Source organism: Urocampus carinirostris, chromosome 12 (assembly GCF_059441175.1).
Source record: "Urocampus carinirostris isolate Australia breed hairy pipefish chromosome 12, RoL_Ucar_1.0, whole genome shotgun sequence".
NCBI lineage: Eukaryota > Metazoa > Chordata > Actinopteri > Syngnathiformes > Syngnathidae > Urocampus > Urocampus carinirostris.
The window spans coordinates 15332255-15355948 of NC_142360.1; the positions used below are offsets into that span (position 1 = coordinate 15332255).

Consider the following 23694-nt stretch of genomic DNA (forward strand, 5'->3'; position numbering starts at 1 on the left):
CTTCCTATTAATAGCAGACTGCTGTAACATTCAGAATTGTTTTTACATGCCACAGTCATTGTTTTTCTCTAATTTTGATCAGTGTGTTCTTTAATTTTAATCGGGACGTTTTCTGAAAAATATTTTTGGTGTGACATGCCTTTAATCCATCCATCCATTATCTGCACCGCTTATCCTAAGTAGGGTCGCGGGGGTGCTGGTCCCCATCCCAGCTATCTTCGGGCAGTGGGAAGGGAACACCCTGAATTGGTTGGCAGCCAATCGCAGGGCACACAGAGACAGACAATTCGCTTGCTCATTCACACCTGGGGACAATTTGGACCGGCCAATTAACCTGACATGCATGTTTTTGGAATGTGGGAGGAAACCGAAGTGCCTGGAGGAAACCCACACAAGCACGGGGAGAACACGCAAACTCCTCACAGGAGGTTTGATCTCACAACCTCAGAACTGTGCCGCACACGCGCTAACCACTGCACCGCCGTGTTACCCTGCCTTAAATCATTTTGTGAAAAAAATGTTGCAGTCGAATGGTATACACACAACAAAATATCTTTAAATTGTTGAGCAGTGGTATTATTCAAAATGATTCCGTTTTTATATGTTGCTCTCTAATTTTGATCTCCAGTGTTAATGCAGTGATATGTAACATATATTCTAATAATACACTCAATGTAGAGTTTATCCTGTGTCTACTTAAATATTGTGGCTAGGAATAATAACGTTTGGTACTTATTTTTTTTACATCTATTAAACATTTTTCATTTTGAAATATATAAATTCTTATGATGTTTTTCACTTACATGGAATTACAGCATATAATGTGTTTACAAACGGGGCTGACTGCATGTTTAACGGCAAGCAACAAAAACGTACTGGTAATGCAGTTAAACTAGTAATCTCATACTTCTTAAACGGCTGTATTGAAAACATGTGTTATAGGCAAACAGTCACGTAGAGGTTAATGTCTTTATTTAATACCTGATGCATAACTGTTAAAAAAGGAAGAACAAATTGTTTTCAAAATGAAAAAATCACTTTTGAGAGTGATACCTTGAAGTTCAAAATACCCCAAAACCTTACAATGGGCTGTGTATTATCCTGTTTTGGGTAAGATTCTTCTGTAATACCATTTTGTTTAAATTAAAACCTCAAAAAGCACATCAGTCTAACTAATTTTCGGCAGGATTAGATGATGACCTCTTCATGTGTTATTGTCTCTTTCATAGCCCAGTATGTTTGCATCTAAAGCGATCCATCTATCCCTAAACTATTAGCAGCTATGCGTAGTTCTCTTATATTCAAAATGTTTATTGCCGCACTAGTGACTGATTTTATTTGCATGTTTGTGATATTGTAGGAGATATGCTATCTTTGTTATTCATTAAAATTGAGGGCTGAAAACCATTTTAATTGCTTAATACTGATTGGTAAACATCTCTCGTCTTTTCTTGTACGACAAAGGTAAAATCCTCACGTACAAAACTGTATTGCAAATAAAAGAAAAACTGAAAAATAATGGATACAGAGTTTTGTGAGGAACTAAAAAAAGGTTGATACGGAGATATGTAAATGAATTTAAATCAAATAGTGGTTGAACTTCAAGGTACCACTGATGCAATTTAGCTTCCATACCTCCCAAAATAAAACAAGCACGTCCCAATAAATCCCCCAAAAATATTCAATTACAACATCATTATGTCCCCGTTGCAAATAAAACCCCCAAAACAGAGAAAATCCTCTTTTAATAACCACAGAGTCAAGTACAGTGTATAATTCACATTGACAGAGTGGTTGGGAAGTTGTCCGTTTCGAATTTTAAAACAACATAAATAGGTTTCACACTGTCACAATAAGGTATGGGCAGCAAGTCTCACATGTTAACTATGAAATGCTTTTTTTTTTTTGCCTATTAGTTATCTGATCGTTCGTTGTTTTTGCAAGTAAACTTTGTGCCCCCAGTCTAAAATAACAATGACTTTATAGATAGTCAGCCTAGAGGGATTCTATGTTCTTGTAATTTTAGATCAAGTAGAAATGCTCGAAATGGTTGTTTGACTGTGATGACTGGTGGACAAGAAGGTCGGAGGACCTAATTCAAAACTCCCCCTTCTATAACTTTGTTGTGAGATCACTTCTTGAGCCTGTGTTTGACCCTGGGACAGATGGTAAATTGTAAGGACTGCTTATAAGACAGTTGTTTAGAGCCTCGATGTAAGATATATTCAGTTTGCTCTTTGTCCATGTTAAATTATTTGTGTGGGGTCTGACATCCTGGTGTTTCAGGGCAGTGCTATCGTCAATCCATCTAATTTTCAAAGTGTCTGCTAGTGATTGTCAACAGCCCACTTCTGGGTTTTAAAGCCCTCATGTCACAATTTGGAACACTATAAAACTCTGGCCTGCCTCGTAAGATAGCCAAATCTCCTTAATGGCCTCAGCAGCAGATAATTTTTATCATAAAATCCAAAGTAGGCTTTCTGTTTACCAGCCACATCATCATTGATTATACCTCGATGTTAAGCTTCTTGGATGCTGAACCTGCCTACGCTTTCCAGATTTATGACTCCTCCGATTCAAACGTGTGCCTCTGGCAATCTCTGAGAAGTAATAGTATCAAGAATAGCACAATTTTGATCGTCCATAATTGACATTTTGTCCAATGTATCTATTAAAAATGGAACCTAGGGCAGCCGTCTTGTTGATATTTTGAACAGGGGGTGCCCTAGTAACTGAAACATAAGACATTTGATGAAGGGTATTAGGTAAGCGTTGAGAACTGTTGCTGCAATAAAAGCTTTGCTCTTAAAAGGTGGGAAGTTTTGTTGTTGACGTCTTTGTTATGGAAGATCTTGATATTACAGTTGTTGATGATGACACTGAGGTTGGAAATGAAATTGTTTTTGGGAATCCCTGCTGAGTCTTTTCAGTAATGACATCCGCAAACTGTGTAAGGGTGATGATACGTGAGCGATACTGATCAACAAGTGACTGATCAATTACTCTTTTTTCAAGCAGTTGATTGATGTTATACTCTTGTCCTGTCTTGTTGTCAACAATAATAAAGCGTTTGGAACCATCTGGTTCAGTGATGGTGATTTCTTCCCATTCACACTCCTGTTGAGACAGCTCCTGGTAGGTACTCAAGTCAATATATCCTTTATCGTAAGCTTCTCGTATTGACATCTCCTTATTAGTCTGTGGGTCAACAATTTTGACTCTCCTCTTCCTCAATCTATTTTTCATTGTTGCCTCTTGTTTTTCTTTGTCTATGACTGGCAAAAGGATAAGGCCAGTTTTCTCATCAGTGATGCAACATTCTTTAAGTTGCAGATATGTTTTTTCTTCCCCTGTGTTAGGATCAAATAATTCCTTATTTGTGGTCTTTTGATTCATGATGATGTTATTCATTTTCTCATCAAAGTATCCCCTGCTGTAGGCCACTCCTATATCAACACGATGGCTGTGTTCAGGATCAATAATGCCACCACTGGCAATCTGGGCCTCTAGCAAACGTATGCCATCTGCTTCTTCTACTAGCCCCCTCTTGATTGCCTGGAAAACAGTGATAACCTTTTCTGTACCAGGCAGTTTGTAACCTGTCACAGCTTTTTCTGCTGATCGTAGGCTGTCCAGGCACTCTGGCCCAATTAGTCCTGTAGTATAAGCCTCACTAACTGTGAGGTGAACATTGTTCACTGGATCAACTATAAAACCGGAAGCAGCCTGGGCTTCAAGAAGCCTTAATGCGGTTTCTGGCCGTAAGAGTCCATCTTTCTTGGCCTCATAAAATGTCCTCACCCTATTATTAGCCTCGTCAAATAATCCTGCTATGCAGGTCGACCTGCCCAAATAGTAACGTAGGCGGAACTCAATGTCCTGACTTGTCAATCTTCCTTTCGTCAATTCCTCAATATCCGATGACATCAGCAGATTGGCATCTGCTAGATCTATGATAGAGACCTGACCGCGAAGGCCTTGGACAGTTATTGGCTTTTTGGGTTCCGGGAGAAGCAAACAGCCAGTGCTTACATCTGCTCTGCATCTTTTTTTCAAGGACATATAGCTAATTGGAAGGTGGGTGTTCGGATCTAGATAACATTCAGGTTCCTGACTTAGTGACTTGTACAGGTCTGTATCTATCAGATCTCGATCCAAAGCAATGTCTCTAGGTAAGTACACACTGAGCGTGGGGTCCAAAATCCCTCCGGCACACTCTTGTGCCTGTAGTACGCGAAGAGCTGTATCCCTATCAATCAGGCCTTTTTTCATGGCCTGGCCAGCTGATAAGAGATGGGAAGTTATAGGGTCTCTATAACCAATGGCAGCAGCTTCAGCAGCAAACAATTTTGATTCGTCTTCCTTACTGACAAGACCATTCGCACATGCTTCTTTAACGGTAAACTTCTGATTTGTTTGTGGGTTAATGATGTGTCCTGTGGCTACCTGAGCTTCGAGTAACAAGTCAGCACTGTCAGGAGAAATGATACCTTGTGTCTTGGCCTGACCAAACGACAGTTTTTGGAATGACCCAGATGCAACACCAGCTATCAAACCAGTGCCTTTGAGGAAAACCTGCTTTTCCACAGATACTTCGGGGACAGTTTTCTCACCCATAACTAATTGATTTAATGTCGTTTTGTCCAAGACTCCACAGTCAAACAGTTTCTGTGCCGTCACTGTCTTGCGAACACCATCAAATAACATTTTAGAGGGATCTAATTTTTCTGAAATTGGCAAAAGTTGCAGACCACTGGGAGACTCTATCCTGCATTTTTGTCTCAAAGCCCCATAGCTTACATCAAGTGCAGGTTCTGGGTTAATATAGTACATAGGATTCTCATCTAAAGTTTTCCGGAGGTCTTCATCTAATAAATTGCGTTTGATTGCTGTGTCTTTTGGAAGGAATACACTGAGGTTGGGGTCAAGAATTCCTCCAACACAATCTTGGGCCTGCAGGAAGCGTAGACCAGTTTTCCAATTAATAAGTCCCCTTTTCATTGCCTCATAGACGGACAAAGGTTTTGCCGAACTTGGATCTTTAAAGCCAGTAGCAGCGGCCTCTGCGACCAATAGTTTATCTCTGTCCCTTATATCCACTACACCTCTCGCACAAGCCTCCTCTACGGTGAACTTCTGATAGGTTGTTGGGTCAATTATGTGTCCTGTGGCAGCCTGGGCTTCTAGCAGAAAATCTGCTGTCTCTGGTGATATGAGTGATTGCTTTTTAGCTTCCGAGAAAGAAACTTTTCCCTGATTTCCAGCTTGAACACCAGCAATTGACCCAGTTCCTTTTAGGTAGACCACCTTCTCAGCAGACACCTCAGAAACTGACTTCTCCCCTTTCACTAACTGGTCAAGGGTAGGCTTATCGATCACTCCGCACTCGAATAACTGCTTTGCTGTGACTGACTTGCGAACTCCATCGAACAACAGTTGTGTTGGGTCTTTCCCCCTAGTGACTGGCAAAAGAAGCAAACCAGTATGAGCCTCTGTCTTGCATCTTTTCTTCAAATCTCCATAGCTGATTTCTTGGTCAGTGCCTGGGTCAATATAACACTTTGGATTCTGGGTGAGCGCATAACCAATGTTTTCATCCAAAATATTTCGACTGATAGCTGTGACTTTAGGAAGAAAGACACTGAGATTTGGATCCAGTACTCCACCAACAGACTCTTGAGCCTGCAATAAACGCAGTCCAATTTTCTTGTCAATCAATCCCCTTTTCAAGGCCTCGTACACTGAAAGAGGCTTGAGAGTAGTGCGATCTTTGTAGCCAACAGCAGCAGCCTGTGCCATTAAAAGTCTGTCTTGATCTCTTGAGTCTACCACTCCAGCAGCAACTGCTTCTTCAACTGTTAGCTTTTGATTAGTTCTGGGATCAATAATGTGGCCTGTAGCGGCCTGAGCATCGAGTAGCAGATCAACAGCCTCTGGTGGCATAAGACACTCTTTTTTTGCATCTGTTAGGCTTATTTTACAAGGAAATCCAGAACTAAAATGGTCACCAATAGGATTTTCTATTATCACCCCTGCTATTGGGCCTGTTCCTTTTAGACTAACTTTTATATCGGCAGCTGCATCAGGAACAGTCCTTTGTCCTCTAATGAGCTGGTTAAAAGTTGTCTTATCCAAAACCCCACACTCATGCAATTGGGCTGCTGTTACTGGCTTGCGGACCCCATCAAAAATTACAGTGGAGGGATCCATGGTTTGGGGTTCTCTCGTTTTCATTAACTCATTTTGCCTTATTAAAGTCAACTCCGTGAGTTCTTTCTGGAGGACTAACAGCTTTCCTTCGTATGATTTCTCAAGCTCGCTTTGCTCCCTTAAAAGCCGTGTTATCTCCATCCTTAAACTTGCATTTTCCTTTTCCAGACGTTCTTTGTCTGCATCATATCTGTTAACAACACCCATCTTACTTTCATATTGTTCCTTCCAGTAACTTAAATCTCTCTTCATCCTTTCATTCTCCTCATGCACACGTTGCTTATTTTTAAGCTCAGACTCAAGAGATAGCTTTATACGTCTGAGGTCCTCCTCTAGCCTTTGAAGGTGATCTTTGCTTCCTCCAGACAACTGAAGTTTCTGCAACAATGCATCCCTCTCTTTAACAGTATCATTGTACTGTGACTCCAGTGACAGCATTGTGGTTGATGTCTGTGGAAATATTGTGGGATGAACAAGAAGAGAAAAGAAAATTAGACGATTATTTCATTCGAATATGAATCCATATGAATGTAAACTCAACTCTTTTTCAAGTAAATATATGATAACACATAGATATCCATAAACATGGTCCAAAGCCATATTGCTTTGTTATGGAAGATTACATTTATGTAATTATTACAACTCTTTAAATCTCAAACTTATATACTAGTCATAACAATTAAATTCCCTCAGCATGCATTATTCAAGTTAAATTTTATTTACTGTATTTGTTCGTGTATAACACTTTTATTTTTACCCCAAAAAATTTATATATCACAAAATATTGATTGCAATGGGAATCGAACTTGGATTTTGGTGGTGAGGGCACCAAATCCTAACCACGAGTGATACAGATGACATGGAGTATGAAAAGGCATGAGACTTTGTCTCATTATCACACTATGTTTGCTCACAATACAATTTTTCTTTGGTACCAGGAATAAAAATAGTGTGATAAGAGAAAATCTAGTGCCTTTACATGTGTCATGTATACCACTGGTAGTTCAGTGCTTAGGATTTGGTGCATTCACAACCGCAATCCAGGTTTGATTCCAATTGCATCCAACCGCAATATTTGAGCTGAGAAAAAATTAAACAAGAATTCAAACCTCAGAGTTGCACCTTATACATGAGTGCACATTATACACAAACAAATATGGTATGTTCAAACGAAATTGCTTATACTGTACATAAAAAGGTTTTGCTGCTCTGTGTAAAGGAAACAAATAGAAAGAACAGCATAGAGAGTAACTGCTATTGGGTATGCTTGAATGACACCTCATGCATGTCATTTAAGCGTACATACTGTATCGAAAATTTCTGATTTCAGAAGACCAGGTGGTGCATGGAAAACTTCTCATTTTTATAAATTTGATGCAACTCTTTTATGATACCGACCACATGAAAGGTGTGTTTTTGTACAAGCAGACACCACTCAAAACCTTTGGGAAATCAGATCTTCATGAGAAGCATCCAGTGAGGTTCATGCAAGTAATCAATATGTTTTCTACTGACAGAGATTACTACTGGATTCTTTTGAAAAGATTGTAGCACTCTGGGATAAGATTTCAGACTTGCAAATACCTCAGTAGTCTGTTTTTGCATTTTCTCAATCTCCATTTTGAGGTTGTCCCTCTCCAAGGAGAGTTCTGTGACAAGGTTGTGGCAGTCAACATTGCTGCGCTCACTGGCCTGCAGCTGCAACTGCAGAGTAGTAATTTTGGAATACACCACATCATCTTGTTCCTCTTTACCCCTCAAAAGTTCAGCTTCGCAAAGTCGTATTGTCTTTAGTTCTTCATTCAGCCTCTGTTTTTCTTTTGACAAGGTGTCGGTCTTCTCTTTCATAGTTTGAAGTTCCAAAGAGTTCTCTTCTAGAGCTTTACTTTTCTCTTCTATTGTTTGACACAGACACTCATATCTTTGGTTGAGATCTTTAACTTTTTTTTGTTCTAATGATAATTGATGCCGTAAGGCATTTAGCTCAGTGGTCAGTTGTGTTATTTGTTCCACAGAGGTTGTGTTATTCAACAAGCTTCTTTCCAGTTTTTCCTGCATCGTGAGACACTGTTGTTCGCCCCTCATTTCTGATGTGCTATCTTGCTCTTGATATTGACACAAACTGGCAATAGTGCAGTAGCATTCTTTCAAGGTCATGGTGGTCTTTTCTAACTCAAGCTCAATTAGCCGCCTTTTTGTCACCTCCTCTTGGTTAATGTCTCTGAGGTTAGCCAACTGGATCTCCAGGCCATCTCTTACAGATTGAATGGCTTTTATACGGATCTGTAATCGATTAAGGATTTCTTGTGCTCTACTCCTATCCCTGTTTGCTCTCTCTAACTCCAAATGCACATTCTGAAGCTCTGCTTGGCATTCCATTAGTTGGAGGGCAACTATTTCCGAACTAGCTACCTTTGCATGAAGCTCAGCTAAGGTCTGAGCAAGCACTTCGTTTCCTTCTTCTGTAGTTTTCCTTCTGCGTACCTCCTCCTCCAGATTGTGGGTGAGATAGGCCAACTTTTCATTCTTCTTCTGTACTTCCTGTCTAACAATAGCCAGATCATCTTCGTACTTGTTTTTTTGCTCATCCTGCTGCTTGATCAAAACTGCAATTTCACATTGCAGTTCTGTCTTTATATGAGCATCCTCTGTGATTACAACAAGCTGCATATGGACTTCTTCCTCTGCCCTTTTTTTTAGGTGCTCTGCCTGGCTGACTAAATTTGTCAGCCTCTGTATCTCATCCTGCAAGACCCTCCCCTCTATTTGCATCCTGTCATATTGCAGTTGAAGCTGAGATGCATCATCCTCCCTTTGTGCTGAAAGCCGTTGGATTTTGGTATGATTAACCTGAACCTGGGATTCATAGCTCAGCCTTAAATTATTGATCTTTGCATTGCATTGGTTTCTTACCTTTGAAATCTCCTTCTGGAGATCTGTCACCTTTGAGGTTTCATCTTCTAGTTTACGTCGAAGCTGTTGAAGTTCATGCTCTTTATTTGCCATTGTTTTTTCCACTTCTACTTTGGACCAACTAACGCTCTCTAATTCAGTGTGCCTCTTTTGAAGGACAGACTTGTACTCCTCTTGCTGTTGGGTGTAGCGCTCCTCCTCCAACTTCCTCTTCCTCTTTTCTTCCTCTAACAAGTAGTTGAGATGTGTGACCTGATCAGAAAGGTCTGCCAGCTGGTGTTGAGTATCATCAAGGCTGTCTTTTGCAGCATTGCACTGCAGGGCGGCAGTCTGCTTTATCTCTTCTATTGACAGAAGCTTTTCCTGTGACTGGGACAACTCAAGTTGATAGCGAGCAATGGCCTCTTCAAGAGACCTGTTCTTGCTACTGCGATCATCCATAGCTTCTCTCAACATCCGAAGCTCTTCCTCTAACAGCTCGATCCGAGTGTTTCGAATCTGGAATCAAGGCACAAAGTTGCTCAAGATTACTGCAGTTCTAAACACATTTGTTAACTTTTCAAAATTGTAGCATTGTATGACATTAATTATAAATAATCAGATCCTAACTTCAGTACCTTCAGATCTTCCATGTTTTTGAGAAGCTCTCCGATGAATTTCAAGTAGTCATTAGACAAAGTGAGTAACTCCATGTAACGTGTCTGAAGTTGTGTAGCCTAAGAGAAACAGGGATCAGTGATTAAAAAAATGTTTTATAAAGATATTCACAAGTAATAAATTCCAAAAATTGAACAATACGTTTTTTTGAGATTGCACAATTAGATATAGTCCACGTTACCTCCTGAATAAGATCCATAGATGGCGATACAATCATTGTTCTCTTAATAGGAATGCTCAGCAAAGTCTCCAAACCAGACGTGTAACAGCCTAGGTCTGTTTCATAATCCTGTGAAACATCATAATTTAAAATAAAACATGGATTCTAAACTATTGTGGTTGAGGTGTGATTTAATCTTCCCAGTACATGTTCAATGTATTCCAATGATTGCAAATCACAATAAAGCCCGGGTAGCAATCCCAAAAATAATGTGCTATGCACAATTAAATATCATTATATCAATCTGTCTAATTAGTATTGACCTCCTTACCTTGATAGCGGTCACACAGGCATCATTGTCTTTCAAGACACGTTCTAATGAATCCTTTTTGGCTTTAATTTCTGCATTCAGAGCCTTGATAATGAGTAAAAATGTCAGACCACGCAAGATGTTGGGACCAATCACAAAAACAAAATATTTTGGCTATAAAGTTATTTAGGAAACCTTTTGATTGATGATGTGTTTCTTCAGAGCTAGAACATCCTTAATGTTGGTAGCTTGCAGGATATCTTGCTTTTTTCGTGTGTCATCTATCCAAGCACTGAAGGAGGAGCTGGACTGCTGGTAGTGCTCCAATCGGGGGAGGTACTGATGTAACTCCTGCAGTCTGATACAAATTATGGTGGATACATTTTACAATTAATCTTAACAAACCTCATTTAGGACATATCAACCATTCAGTGCTGTACCTTGTACTTATTTGCGCCTTTATTCGTTTCCAGCGGTCTGACAGTAAACCAACTTGCTCACTGCATTTTGACAGCATAACATCACACTTGATGAAGGGACCGTCCACCTTGCTATTCAAATTGTTGGCTTTGGCAAGTTCTACCTCCATGTTGGCCAGAACATGACTTTTCCCATCCAAATCACTCTGCATATTCTACAAAGATCATAAAAACTGTCAACTGCATGATACAAGGGATCAAAGGATATTGCATTTTTGAGTTTTACATTTATTTGACCATGTTAAATATTAGATCAATAATTATTTTTTAAAACAAAAAAAGTTCTTGCACCTGATTCATTGATAAAATGTTATTTTCTTTGGCCAGTGTTGTTCAAATTACATTGTAGTTATTGTACTGGACTTAAAAGGACAGTGTGTAATGGTACAGAAGAAATTTCATTCAGTTCAATTTTCATTCAGTAAAAAAACATTGCTTTGAATATTAGGAAAAATACATGAACTATCATATCAATGTTAACTAAAATTAATTTGTTTTTGTTTTTTACACAGTGGAATCCCCACCTATGTCACGGCCATGTTTGTCCAGCATCATGCCGCCATGCTGTACATTGCGGCTTTAACTTTGAAGGTGTTATTTCACACACTTTTCTTAGTAACATTCACCGTGCATTCTTATCCTTATTTATTTATTTATTTATTTATTCATTTTCGTTCGGGGAAAAAAAATAATACCTTAAGAGTCTTCAAGTAGCTATTCACATCTGCTGGCAACAAAGAGGTGGTCTCCTTTTCTGTCAGTCTTGCCTCATGAACTTTCACTATATCTTCAACACTTGCCATGCTTTCCAGCAGATCCCTCAAAGCCTGCAGCCTGGAAACAAATGATTGCATTTCATTGTATCTACGAGTATTCTAAGTGGTTGACTAACTGGTGGTAAATACAAAAACAAAGAGCAAATTTCATTTTCATATTTTCAGACACTCTTAAACATTGTTTTACATTTAATATTTTGCACTCTCAAAACAGACGAAATTTCTCAGAAGTCTTGGAGTCTTACCAAAGGAGATGGTTTGCTAAGTTGCTCTCTAGACTGCTGAAATGTTGTGTGATGACTTCAAGCTCACTGCTTAGGAATTGAACTTTATCTATATCATCAATGTTCTCCAGCTCCGCCAGAATATTCTCCCTCAGCTTTGCATACTCCTCTTTCATTGCAATGACATTGTGCTGTGTACTCTTTAATAATAAAAAGAGAAAAACAATGATGGTGTGTACTAATATTTAAGATGTTGTTTGTGCTTACCTCCAACTGCCTAATTTTGTAGCCACAATCATTGTTGGCATCATCTCCCAAGCAGATGTGAACATGCTGACCCAGCAAGCTCTCGGCTGCCTCAAGCTTCAATCTCAGTGTGTGAAGTTCTGTTAGACTATACGATGCTGTGGCGATCTTTTTCACCGGCTCCATTTTAATCGTCTTCACAACCTCTTTCTTAACCTTTTTCACTTCTGTCCTCTGCTGCTCTTCCTCAAGCATACGTGCATCTTCATCAGCGGCCGCAGTCATTATGATTAGCTGTTGAGGTAGTTGCTGGGTTTCTGGGTAAAACAATAAAATTAAATAAAAAACAAGGAGTCCCTGGAGAAATTTACTGAGTCTGAATGAGTAAAGGGTGATCGTGTTTAAAAGTGAAAATAATGCATCAGAGCATTTGCAATCAACAGTCTACTGTATGTTCAACTAAGCAATTGAAACAATTCTGCGCCATAGCCTTCAAACATGTATTTAGCAATATACATTTAAAAACTTGTATTAATTTGGCATGCGTGATTTGAGTTTCCATTTTGCAACTCACGGTAAGTGGGCATCTGCACCAGCAGAGTCCCGTAGTGGCCCTGAGCACTGTTGAATTGGTTCTCAATGCTTCTCCTATCAATATCAGTGAACATCTGGGAGCCTTGACAACTCAGTTTGAACTCTTCATAATGAGTCTCAAGACTGCTGATAAGCTGGGAGTACTCTTCGGGACTCATCTGGGATATCTACAAACGATAACAGAACATGAATCCTATGCAATACTAAAAAAACAAGTAAGACAAGGTTGTCAATGTGTCAATAATGTATGTTACCACACTAAAAAGTTCATATAATGTAACTGTGTATTTGGTGCTTAAACTGTAACACAAAATGAAATACTGATTCAAATGAAGATTGTTCATCACCTACCATTGCGACGGTGAGAGAGTTGATGCGATTGATATCCAGAATACAATACTGCCAAGCAATGAGACTTCGAATATTTATGTAAAGTTGGTTTAGCAAAGAGATCGTAGACTCATAGGTCTGCTCGTTTCTGTTAGAGAGGCAGAAATAACAGAAATAAATGCATCCTGTTTGGAAATAGCTCTGATAATTTTCTATCTTTATATTTTGCTATTTCAAATTGAATAATACATTTTCTATGAGATACCGCTGCAATACGGCAGGTTTGGATTTTGATATTTCCAGACACATTTACCATAGATCTAAGAATCACTTACTTAGTTGCCAGATTGATACTGATGGGATTGGGAGGCGGAACGATCAAGCACACTGACGGTATAGTCATATCGAGACCCCCTGGCCCAGTCACCTCCCACTTGCTGCGTTGACTGTTGTCCTTCAAGATTGCCTCGTTACCCTTACAGATCACTTTCTGCAGCATCAAGAAAAAGCACAAATGCTCCAAGCCTTGGCAATACATAACAGCTCCAAAAAAACGCAAGAAATAATGTATCACAAATCACCCACATTAGAACACAAAGTAAATGATTTAACCGGTTTATATACATATTGTTTGATACATTGCAAGATTGACCTGGTCTTGTTTGAAGTCACACAGTGCTTTGACAATAACTGGCCGGCTGCTCTTCTCTTCTGGGTTCCTGGATTTCAGTCTCACGATGCTCTTGGACTTGTTGACAAGGGACTGAACTTGCCTCTTGAGATCCCCCAATGTCTCTCTCTCCCTCTTGAAACACAATGACATATTCATATTGAGGCAGAACTCCATCTTTCAGAAAAAACACTCAAATCTGGTCCCCTAAAATACATATTATGTTGTTTTTGCACCACTGCAAAGTGTAGGTTTGTGGCACTGCTTCCCATTTACAAAATACAAGCTAGATTTGAAATATGATTCTGTTCCTTGCAATCTGTTGCTGATTTCTAACAAGTTGTACCTCTAATTCCCTGAGCAGCTCCAGTAAATTTTCCAGTGAAGTGTTCTTGTCACAGGTGAACCTTTTCCGAATGGAAACCTGCTGTGACTGCAGAATTCTGGATGTTTCGTTGGCCTCCTTGAAGAACTTTAAAGAAACAGTCAAATTTAAATCTTCAAGAGGTGTCTTATCCCACAACCCATAAATAAAGTTGCATGTAGTATTCAGTGCTACCAGATGCATCTTTGATTGGGATCCCAGTTTGTCTTTATAGCCTTTGCCTGAACATAAAATAAGTTGATTCTGAGCATTGATAATGCCAAATATGTATTTATAAATACAAACTAACAACAGAAAATACATTTTTAACCTTATCCCAAGGAAGTGTATTATACCACATATGTTCTACTATCCTGACAAAAATTGGATGCACCAAGAGAGGATGTTGAATAGTTACCTGGTTGTATGCTGCATTCTCCTTCAGGTGCACATCAATGCACTTGGTAATTTGAAGGAGCCAACTCCACTGAGTTTGCAGTGTGTCCCTGTATGCCTTGAGAGTGAATATGCACAACATGTTACCTTAATGTCAGTAATGGTGCAAGTAACTCAGATTAGTATGTTGACTTTTCAAACAAAACAAACCTCAATCTTGTCTGAAGCAGGGTGTTGATTCTTCAACAGGTTGTCCACACGGACCTTCAATTTGTTTAGATGCTTTTCTTTCTCCTCAAGTGCACTCATAAGTTTCTATTGAGTAGAACGTGTTTGCAATCAAGTTAAGTAAAGTGGGCCACAGACTACATGCTAGATGCCATAAAATCACATTTGCTCTTGAAAGTAAACTGCATTCAAATGTTATATCCAACAGAACTTTCTTGATACTGACAGAATAGCTTTCTTGCTTCCGGGGTATGTACTGGTCCAAGTTTTTGTCACCCCAATCAAAAATCAACTCCTCCTCTTCCTTGTCATTGACCCACATGATCTCTTTTGACAATTCTTGGATGATCTGCTGGAGATCTCCCAGCTGCTGCTTACGAGCAAAGGACAATTGCTGCAGATGTAGATAGAGAAACTGTCATCTTAACCAAAGTGCCCCCACGCAAAACACCTCATATGACTTTTATTATTGGAATTTGCTTAACCTGTAGACTGTCCCACTCCTGATCCAAAGCATGAAGATTCCCTTTGTCTCCTTTCTTAACCTGGGAGACAATAAGAGAAATGTTCTCGTTTTCACAATAAATGTTGTAATATTGTTTTTTAATTGCTTTTAAGTTGGAGCATTATTGAACTGAAATCAAATGTGAAAAAAAAATGGGTCAAAACCCACCAAGTCACTTCTGGCTTGTTCCAACACTGAACTATTTTGGATGGAGTTGTGAAACCTCTGGTGGCTAATAAGATTCTTCTCAATGCCAGAGGGGTCTTCTCCCCAATATGTAGTTTCAAGCATACGCTAGACACAAACAAAACACACTGTACATATGTGTTTGACACAATGAGCAATGTGTATTTCAGGCAGGTGAGTGTGGGAACCTTTTGCTGTGCGATCCAGGCCAAAGCATCATTGAAACTCCTCCCTGGCTCTTCCCAAGAACTTGAGCTTACTTTGGTGCTCCGTCTTCTCTGCAGAGAGCCGGTCACTGCTAGGTGAACCCCCTTCAGCTGGTCGTTGCAAAGCTCCCAACTATGAATAAGTGAGAAATGAATACAGATGGAGAATTGAGATCTTTTATCACAGTTGATAGATCCCTTAACCGCCTGGGTTTTGGTCAAGTACAGTCCGATGGTGCCCAACCCTCTCTTGGCTGGGTTTTTGGTTGGGGTTTGCTAGCCTACATTAAATAGATAGTACGGGTACTATATGGATAGAAAAGAATCCCTGACAACTTATCCATGTACTTGTTGCTTTTCTTAGCCAGAACTCGATATGAACCACACTTTGAAAAAAAAACGTGTTTTACTTCAGGAAAGGTATCAGGATACATGCTTTTAAAGTTATAGTATTATGGTTTCTCAAGTAAATACATTATTATCTAACAAAACAAAACATAATCAACATGCTTACGTTCTCACAACGTTGTCACTTGGCTGTCCCATCTGCCTCAGATCCATTGCGAAGGCCTTGAGTTGGTCGATTGTGTCTTTCGCCTTCAACATGTAGTGCTCCGCTTCAGCCATGTTATTTCCCTATAATGCACAACAGCTTATCTCAAAAAAGAATTTAATGCCAATATGTTGTGCAGTTTAAAAATAAATGATCAAATAAACTCATGATTAAGGTCGCAATCTCAACACCAAACAACACCACCCATAGCATCTATTTCTTGTCATCTATGACTTTGCCACTAGATGTCAATATGACCTGCATCTGAATTCTTTACATGGGTCTTGAAATACAGATACTATAGTTGTTTTCATGTGTGAATGTCAATCACAACATTCAAATGGTCATAACCCTTACATGCACAAACTAAATATTATCAAGCTAATAGTCAACGAAGTTGTCTTTTGATCCGAATTTGCAATAAAATCAACAGTTTTGAGTTAATTTCTTAATAAAGAAAAAAAGAAAACAAAAGGAACACTGTGAAAGGACAGTGATCATGAGCATCCTGTGAGCTTTAAGGGTGTAAGCCAATAAACCAAATATTTGCTCACCGACTGGAGGGCAATTTCAGCCCTGCGAAGGTCGTCCTGGCACTGCGCTTGAAGGGACACAGCCCTCTGATGGATGTCACTCAGCCCGCTGCAGAAAAAAAGACATCAGTTTGCATGTCTTCCTTGTCATGAGGCTAAATTGCGCACGGACAAATTGTTGTGTACAACAATGACATTGTCACCACTTGTATCTAATGACAATCGTAGGCGCAGTTTATACTAGAGCTGGAGTTCTTTGTTACCTCCTGAGACCATTGTTTACTGGAGTGACTCAGATATAGTATATTGTACTCTAATGAGTTCACTAGCATACAGCAAAATACATTTTCATGCAGTAGCGCTACAAAGTGTTGCGGATTCAAAACAAACATGTTCTGACTAAAACGCTTACTGCCACGACCAACATGGAAATATGTTTTTGGTTCATTTAACTGCTCTTTTTGAGTCATTGTGCTAGGTGCCATGCATTGTTGGAATAGATCAGGGTTGTCAAATTCTTTGTACCGGTAGTTGGTTACAACTCGCTTCAAAGAGACACATTTTGACAAATGTCGAACCTTTCCATAGCAATATATTTTTGTTATTATGTGTTATTTATTTGGTTATTGTTCAAGTTACATAAATAAGTAGCAAAATCCTTTCAGAATCAGTTATTTCCTTAACTTGACAACATAACATTTTACGACAAATATATTGAAGTATCATGAAGTGATTAGAGGAGTAACCACTGATCAAATAATTACCATTGGTACTTTTATTTAATGAATCAAACAATCAGCAAATTAGTCCAAAGCTCTGTTTATACAATATAATGATGTTGTGGGACAGATATGGTCCTTGTGTTGTTTTACAACATGCAAATTCATGTAGTTAATGTTATTGTAGTGCACAACTGGTCGGAACAAGCTTACAAAAAGCAAAAACTGATCGGCTAAACGTTATTCACTGTACAACTCCCAGTTGCCATTTAACCTGCATGCATCTGATAAAATGAGAAATATATATTTATATGTATACATACAGTATTCCCTTGTTTTTTCGCGAGGGTTGCTTTACCAAAAAAAATCTCCCAATAGTCAAAATTGGCAAAGTAATTACCTTGATTTTTATCATATTGAATACAAATAACTTCTGTTCTGTCAATTGTACTTGTAGAAATAATCTTTCTGCTATATCTTGGACAAAGAGGAGGAAATGATTTCGGGACACTACTTATTTTTACTGCAGATGATATATTGTCACCATTAAGGAGATTACATGTATATTGGGAAAATAGAAATGTGGCCTAAAAATGCTTATACCTTCCTTTAGCGTAATAAAAAGTGTAACTTTGTTGCTGATGGAAATCATCTTCCTCTGCATTTTTATGCTTTTTTTTGTAGGTCAAGAGTGTTTTGTTGACATGATGGCCATTAGAGAAACTTGATATTGAAGGCTTTGCGCGTAAGATGCAAGTGTGTCAGATTGTTTTACATAGGTATACAACTTAGACCATCACGTTATTGACGCACATGCAGGCACAGGCAGCAGAGGGGCAGTGCAACTATTTGGCCAATCAGAATGCAGAGGAAAATGCACGATGAAAACCGCGAAGTAGCAAAACCATAAAAAGTAAACCACCATACAGTGAGGTATTACTGTACATCTAAAAAGCAACTGACTCCCATATTTAGCTTTGTCTCTCTCCTTACACGGCTGTGATACACAAGATGGACTCTGTTGCAGGTGTCGGAGAGTGACATAATGTGAAGTGTACCTAATGGCGCCTCCGGTGGTGGAAGCCATCCTCCCGATAGTGTCGACCGCCATCCCGCCTGTGGAAGACTTGGGCAAGGTGTGGTATCCATCGATAAAGTGGTCGTATCCGTTGCCAGGCCCCTGCACATGCTCAGTGCGGCTGTAGCGGAAGGACCCTCCACCAGTGATGGTGCCCCCAGTGAGTTCCCCTCTCCGGTTTAGGCTCATGGTGCTCAGAGCGTTGTGAGAATCGTATTGGCTCATGGTGAAGTCACACGAAGGCCACCTCTCCCTCCACTTACTTGGCCCGTCCGCAGCAGACTGCACCCATGCTCCAGGTGGCTCTGGCTTTTCTTTCTATTTTTTTCTGTCCTGTGACCACACCTTCTACTCAACCTGCTGAACCAAAGAGTTTGTTCCACTCTTGTTTTGCCCTGCCCAATGCTGCCTGGAGCGGTGGTTGTTCGTTTTTTGACATAAATTGTCAAAACTGTGGCTTGGATGCCATTTGTGGCCCACGTTCCATCTTTCACTGGCCCTACAACTACAATGAATAACAATGTTTGTTGATGCATGTAAGAATAGCTTGGAATTAAAATGCTAAGAAAAGTTGCCACCACTACCAATGAAATGATTTGAATACTGTGTAGTTGTTTTCAATATTGAGACTGACTCATTACAGAGGAAAGTAATTACTTTACTCGGTAATGATTACTGAAATGTGGTATTTATAATAACTTAGTAACTCAAATGTTGTTACCACATGGTGCGTTACTGTGTTGTTCCGCTTACTTATTAAATCCAAATCATGAATGATCGTGTTCTTTGATTGCTGAATATTCTTGTATCAATCACCTTGATACATACAACCCTCGATCCACCAGTCGTTAAAGGGCGTTTTATATTAACCTACTAAGTAAAATTGAATACAATGATGGTGTTCCCGTCTCAAGCACAAAGTATGAAAGCGTTGAATTACTCCTCATGGAGATATTTTTCCTATAGTATATACTCACATCCATGCCGAATTTACAACTTTAAAATAAAATACTGAAATCAGGGGGTCGGTATATACGTGCATATTTGGTTGTGTGTCACCAGTAGCAAATGGTAAGCAGTGCATGATGAGTGGGCGGTGGCTTATACTTGAACAGACCAAATGTAAATCAATCTGGCAAACACAAGCACAGAAGATATGTTAGATATTTTAGTGGATTAAAGTCCAGAGACAAAATGGATATGGGGTGTCTCAACTATTTCTTAGTCTGCAAGCTCTCTCGATAGTGCAAGCCAACAAATATTAAGGGTTCAGTGCTTTCACATGTTGTTATACAAGGTTCCTTCTAATTATTTTCAATTATTTTTGGTGTCAGTAATCTATATTGGGGTGTAACTGAGTTACTTTTTAAATGAACATACTGTAACTAATGACCCTTTTTTCTGAAACACACCCAACACTTTTCGTTTTACGAAAGTATAAAGATGGAAAAACACTTCTTATAGCTAAAATCACAAATTATAGGTGCAAAATTCTGTGATAAAAATCTTTTAGTAGTTTTTCTAAATGCAGTACATCAGAAACATTTCTGTTACTTTTTGAATATTTGTCCTTGATTGATATCTTAAAAATATCACACAACAATGTTTTAAAAATGATTTAATCTCGATTTCTTTTTTCATAACAACGTTTTACAAATTACAAATTATTAAAGGGGCAATGTGTAATATTTATCACCTTCTAGTGATAATAAACTTTATTCACTCCAAAAAACAGTATTGATTTGAATAATGAGCATGAACTATCATGTAAGGGAACATTTTTTTCAATACTCGTGGGTTGAGAAATGTGTATGTATTTTACATAACATAAGCCGCACCTAGAGAAAGCTGACATAATTTTCCACCATCTTGCTGCTACGGGTACCCAAAAATCTTAGGCTTGCATGCTGGAGAAGTCGGATAGGGCTGAGCAAGTAAATGAAAAGTAAAATGATGCAGTTTGGTCAATTTGAGTGTCAGTAGTTTTTATTCTTCTTTGTAGCACTCGTTTTCGGCTGCACCCCAAAATACAGCGACATCTAGTAGTCAAATCGTACACAGAGTCTCTATCTCAAATTTGGTTCAACTAAAAGAAAAAACAGCTTTAGTGGATAAGTTAGAGCCGCCTGAATCTCACCAGCGATTGCCAGAAACTCAAAAGGGAAACGGGCCCAACGGAAAATCTAATGATTTCTCTGTTTTTTTGAGATCATGATTGCATTAGTGTTACACGTTCCAATATCGTTATATCCACTTCAAAATGTATATTACCTTGGGCATCCGTACTATGTCCAATATCCTTACAGGCCTGATAAAATACTTTTGTAAGTATGCAATCTCAAATGTTTATGTCAATATTTTGCCGGCTCAAATCATGCATGGGCCAGGGTTTTATTTTTGTATAGTAGTGATAGTTTTATAATCGGATCGCAAAATGTCTGGTATGTGCCCACACCAACCATGCGCTATTTCATGCACACAACAAACTTGCCAGCAGCCAATGGGTGGAGCTTTCCGCAAACAAGTTAGACAACAAAGCAATAGATTCTCTGCTTTATCATTGAACATGAAGAGTATAACAAATAAACCTGAAAAAATGAATAAAAGGCATTCATGCATTAAGCTAGCAGTGCATTTAGTTTTTGAAAACCCACTCCTATTTTGTGCATATTTAACATGTCTTTACTGTTTCATGCTAACTGGTTGTTCCTGCATCAGACTGTCTAGTCATGCTAACTATTAGTGCAGGTACAGTACACAAACTGGATGGAAAAACTCAGTAGCCTTGACCATGCAGTTGTCAAGATCACGAGTGGCTGTTTAATTGAAGCCGAGCACCCCACCGTGTCAGCTTAATCTCAGCAGCAGTTGTGGAATTTCGCATGTTTGTGTATATGTGTGCGTTTGAAGAGGGCCCTCGTAGGTTATGTCTGGACATGCACTGGAGACAAGTGAACTTGAAAAATGGTTTTCAGTCTTTTCATCTCTGCTAAGCCTTTTTGAATAAAGTATTGGAGTGCGTGCATATTCGTTTTACAAGTAGTTATTGCACAACACAACAGAATGGCCTATTTTAAGATTGGCGTTGGCATCACTGTCCAAACTATGCAATTATTTGTGGCGTACTTTTATTTTTGGTCTAAAATATGTTCTTAATGTAACCTACTGCAGATCTATGCTTTACTGGTTTTTAAGTTTTTTTATTGTCAGAGTACAGCAATTAAAATGTGTGTTGATTTTGTTAAGAATGTAGACACTATGCAAGACCATAGAGGAATTCAGGTTTCCAGTCTATTTCATTACAAATTTTAAGGAGCCCAAGTGTTGTTTTTTTACCCAGTGTTTATTATAAAACAATGAATAGTTGTGTGAAAATACTTCATTAAAAACGTTTTACTATTAACACCATTGATTAAAAAAAACATACTATCTCATGCTGGAACATTGAAACGATTCACTGCATAAAGTGATAATTGAGTTTTCTGGTTATGTGATATTATTATCACATTAATATTTCATTCAAGTATTTTATTTAGCGGTAATGAATGCACCTGATGATAATCCGTATACTCAAATGTACTCATTTACTTCATTTTATTCACTTGTCGCCACAATATATACATTTATCTAGTGGTTATACACTCTTGACATTCTTACTAAATCGTTCACTCTGGACCAAGGACTGGTGTGAAGTATGTTCTTTGAGCAATTTTCCACTAATTTCTGTGTTTATCCCCTTTAGTATCTAAATCATTGTCAGCCATTTTGAAAGCACATTTGTGAAACCATTACAATCTACCTCTGTACTCACAAACGCAGAATATTCTCTTTTATGTATTTAATTGTTAGAAAATCCTCAAGCTGCTCACTTCAAGGCTCGTTTTTACCCATCTTGTCTCGTGACCAGGATGTTGATTCAAACACACGGAGGAAGAAACAGTCCTCCTTGACCCAGTAACATGAATTTCCAGAAATATTCAAACGTGTAGAAATGTCTTAACTACATTATAAGGCTTGTGACTTCCTTTAATAAAAGCGACATTTCAGCACCGTCTTGCCACTTTTAGCACCCATTAACTGCTATTGTATTACGGCAGAGTCCTGCATGTGATTGTTGCTGTTTGATTCAGGCACTCATTGCTTGCCATTTTTGTACTCCCTAGATGATATTGTTATTGTTATATGTTCAGGGTAAATAAAGCTTGCTTTGTTTTTAGTGTAAAATTAGCCAATTGTCAGTGGCCTATCCAGCTCTGACCAACTCCAACAATTCGCTCAGGGTTAATCCAGATTCCTCCATTTTTTTGTTTGCTCTTGGGGATTCGCGCCGGCTTTTGTGTCTTTCAGCTCTGTAAAAATTAATCTTTGCTCACATTAAAGTAAATTACAAAATAGACTTAACATTTTGCAAAGCGGTGTCCATTTGGGCTTCTGGAGTCGCTACTCGCTTCACCTCTAGTCTAAAATAAGGCAGCCTCTAATGATCTGTAATTACACACTGTTGGTTTAACAAAACAGCAGTAATGTATTCATTTTTAATAAAAAAAAATCAAATTGTAGTGAGAGATTGGTATTTAAATTTTTGAAGAAATAAAACATAATTAATTAATAGGAACTTTGATCAATTCTACTTGTTTCTTTTTTACTGTATGTGACTATAACTGCTGTATGTGCGGCAAGCTGCTGATAAAAACAACCCCCCTGTAAGATTTTCTAAAGCAAATAAATTGCTACATTCCCATTAAGTTGTGCCCTGCGGCAGATGACAGAAAATAACTCACTTTTGGCTCTTGATTGAACTCACACAGACAGCAACATTTGCAGAGCAGCATTCCACCGCAACTGCAGGGAAACAGCGTGATCTATTTTGCAGCAAAGTGCTTGTGATTATAGTAAAAATTATGATTTCAAAAAAAGAAGTCTGTGTGAGCATGTTGGATTAGTCAACTTGCTGCAGGCAATGTTTGGTCACGTAACTTGCTGGTTCGCCATCTTTCATTCCTGCATCCGAGAAACAGGACAAGGCTTGAAACGACCAATTCATTATTAGGCTATAAAATTTCATGTCTTTGGCGGATCGAGAATGGAATCGAGTGTTAAACATTTGTATCCAAGATGGAGCAAGAACTTGAAAACATGAATGATTTGCTATTTTAAGACCACAATTAAATGGGAATGCATAACTTATTTACATAATAATGTCAGATTCAATTATGCATTTTGTAATACTTTCCAAAAAAACAAGATCCTCATCTGTAATCCTGAAATCAGGCCCAAATAGTTCATTTGTTGCCAATTCATTTAGCTATAAATAACTTGAAATTTGAGCATCAAGTGACGGAGTAAAATGGGAAGAT

General features: G+C 38.7%; 1 protein-coding gene across 1 annotated transcript; it reads right to left on the minus strand.

Moving 5' to 3' along the window:
- Window positions 1-1004: 1004 nt before the first annotated feature.
- On the minus strand, window positions 1005-18585 carry dspb (desmoplakin b). Its single transcript, XM_088349616.1, has 24 exons — window positions 18318-18585; window positions 16562-16649; window positions 15969-16090; window positions 15437-15587; window positions 15231-15356; window positions 15043-15102; window positions 14784-14951; window positions 14540-14644; window positions 14352-14447; window positions 13916-14041; window positions 13552-13704; window positions 13235-13389; window positions 12921-13047; window positions 12550-12736; window positions 11997-12292; window positions 11751-11929; window positions 11425-11563; window positions 10691-10884; window positions 10446-10608; window positions 10272-10355; window positions 9962-10069; window positions 9741-9839; window positions 9124-9621; window positions 1005-6660 (listed from the first exon to the last, which is right to left on the minus strand). The coding sequence occupies exons 1-24, from the start codon at window positions 18560-18562 to the stop codon at window positions 2806-2808; spliced, it is 7524 nt and encodes a 2507-aa protein (XP_088205742.1). The 5' UTR covers window positions 18563-18585; the 3' UTR covers window positions 1005-2805.
- Window positions 18586-23694: the final 5109 nt, after the last annotated feature.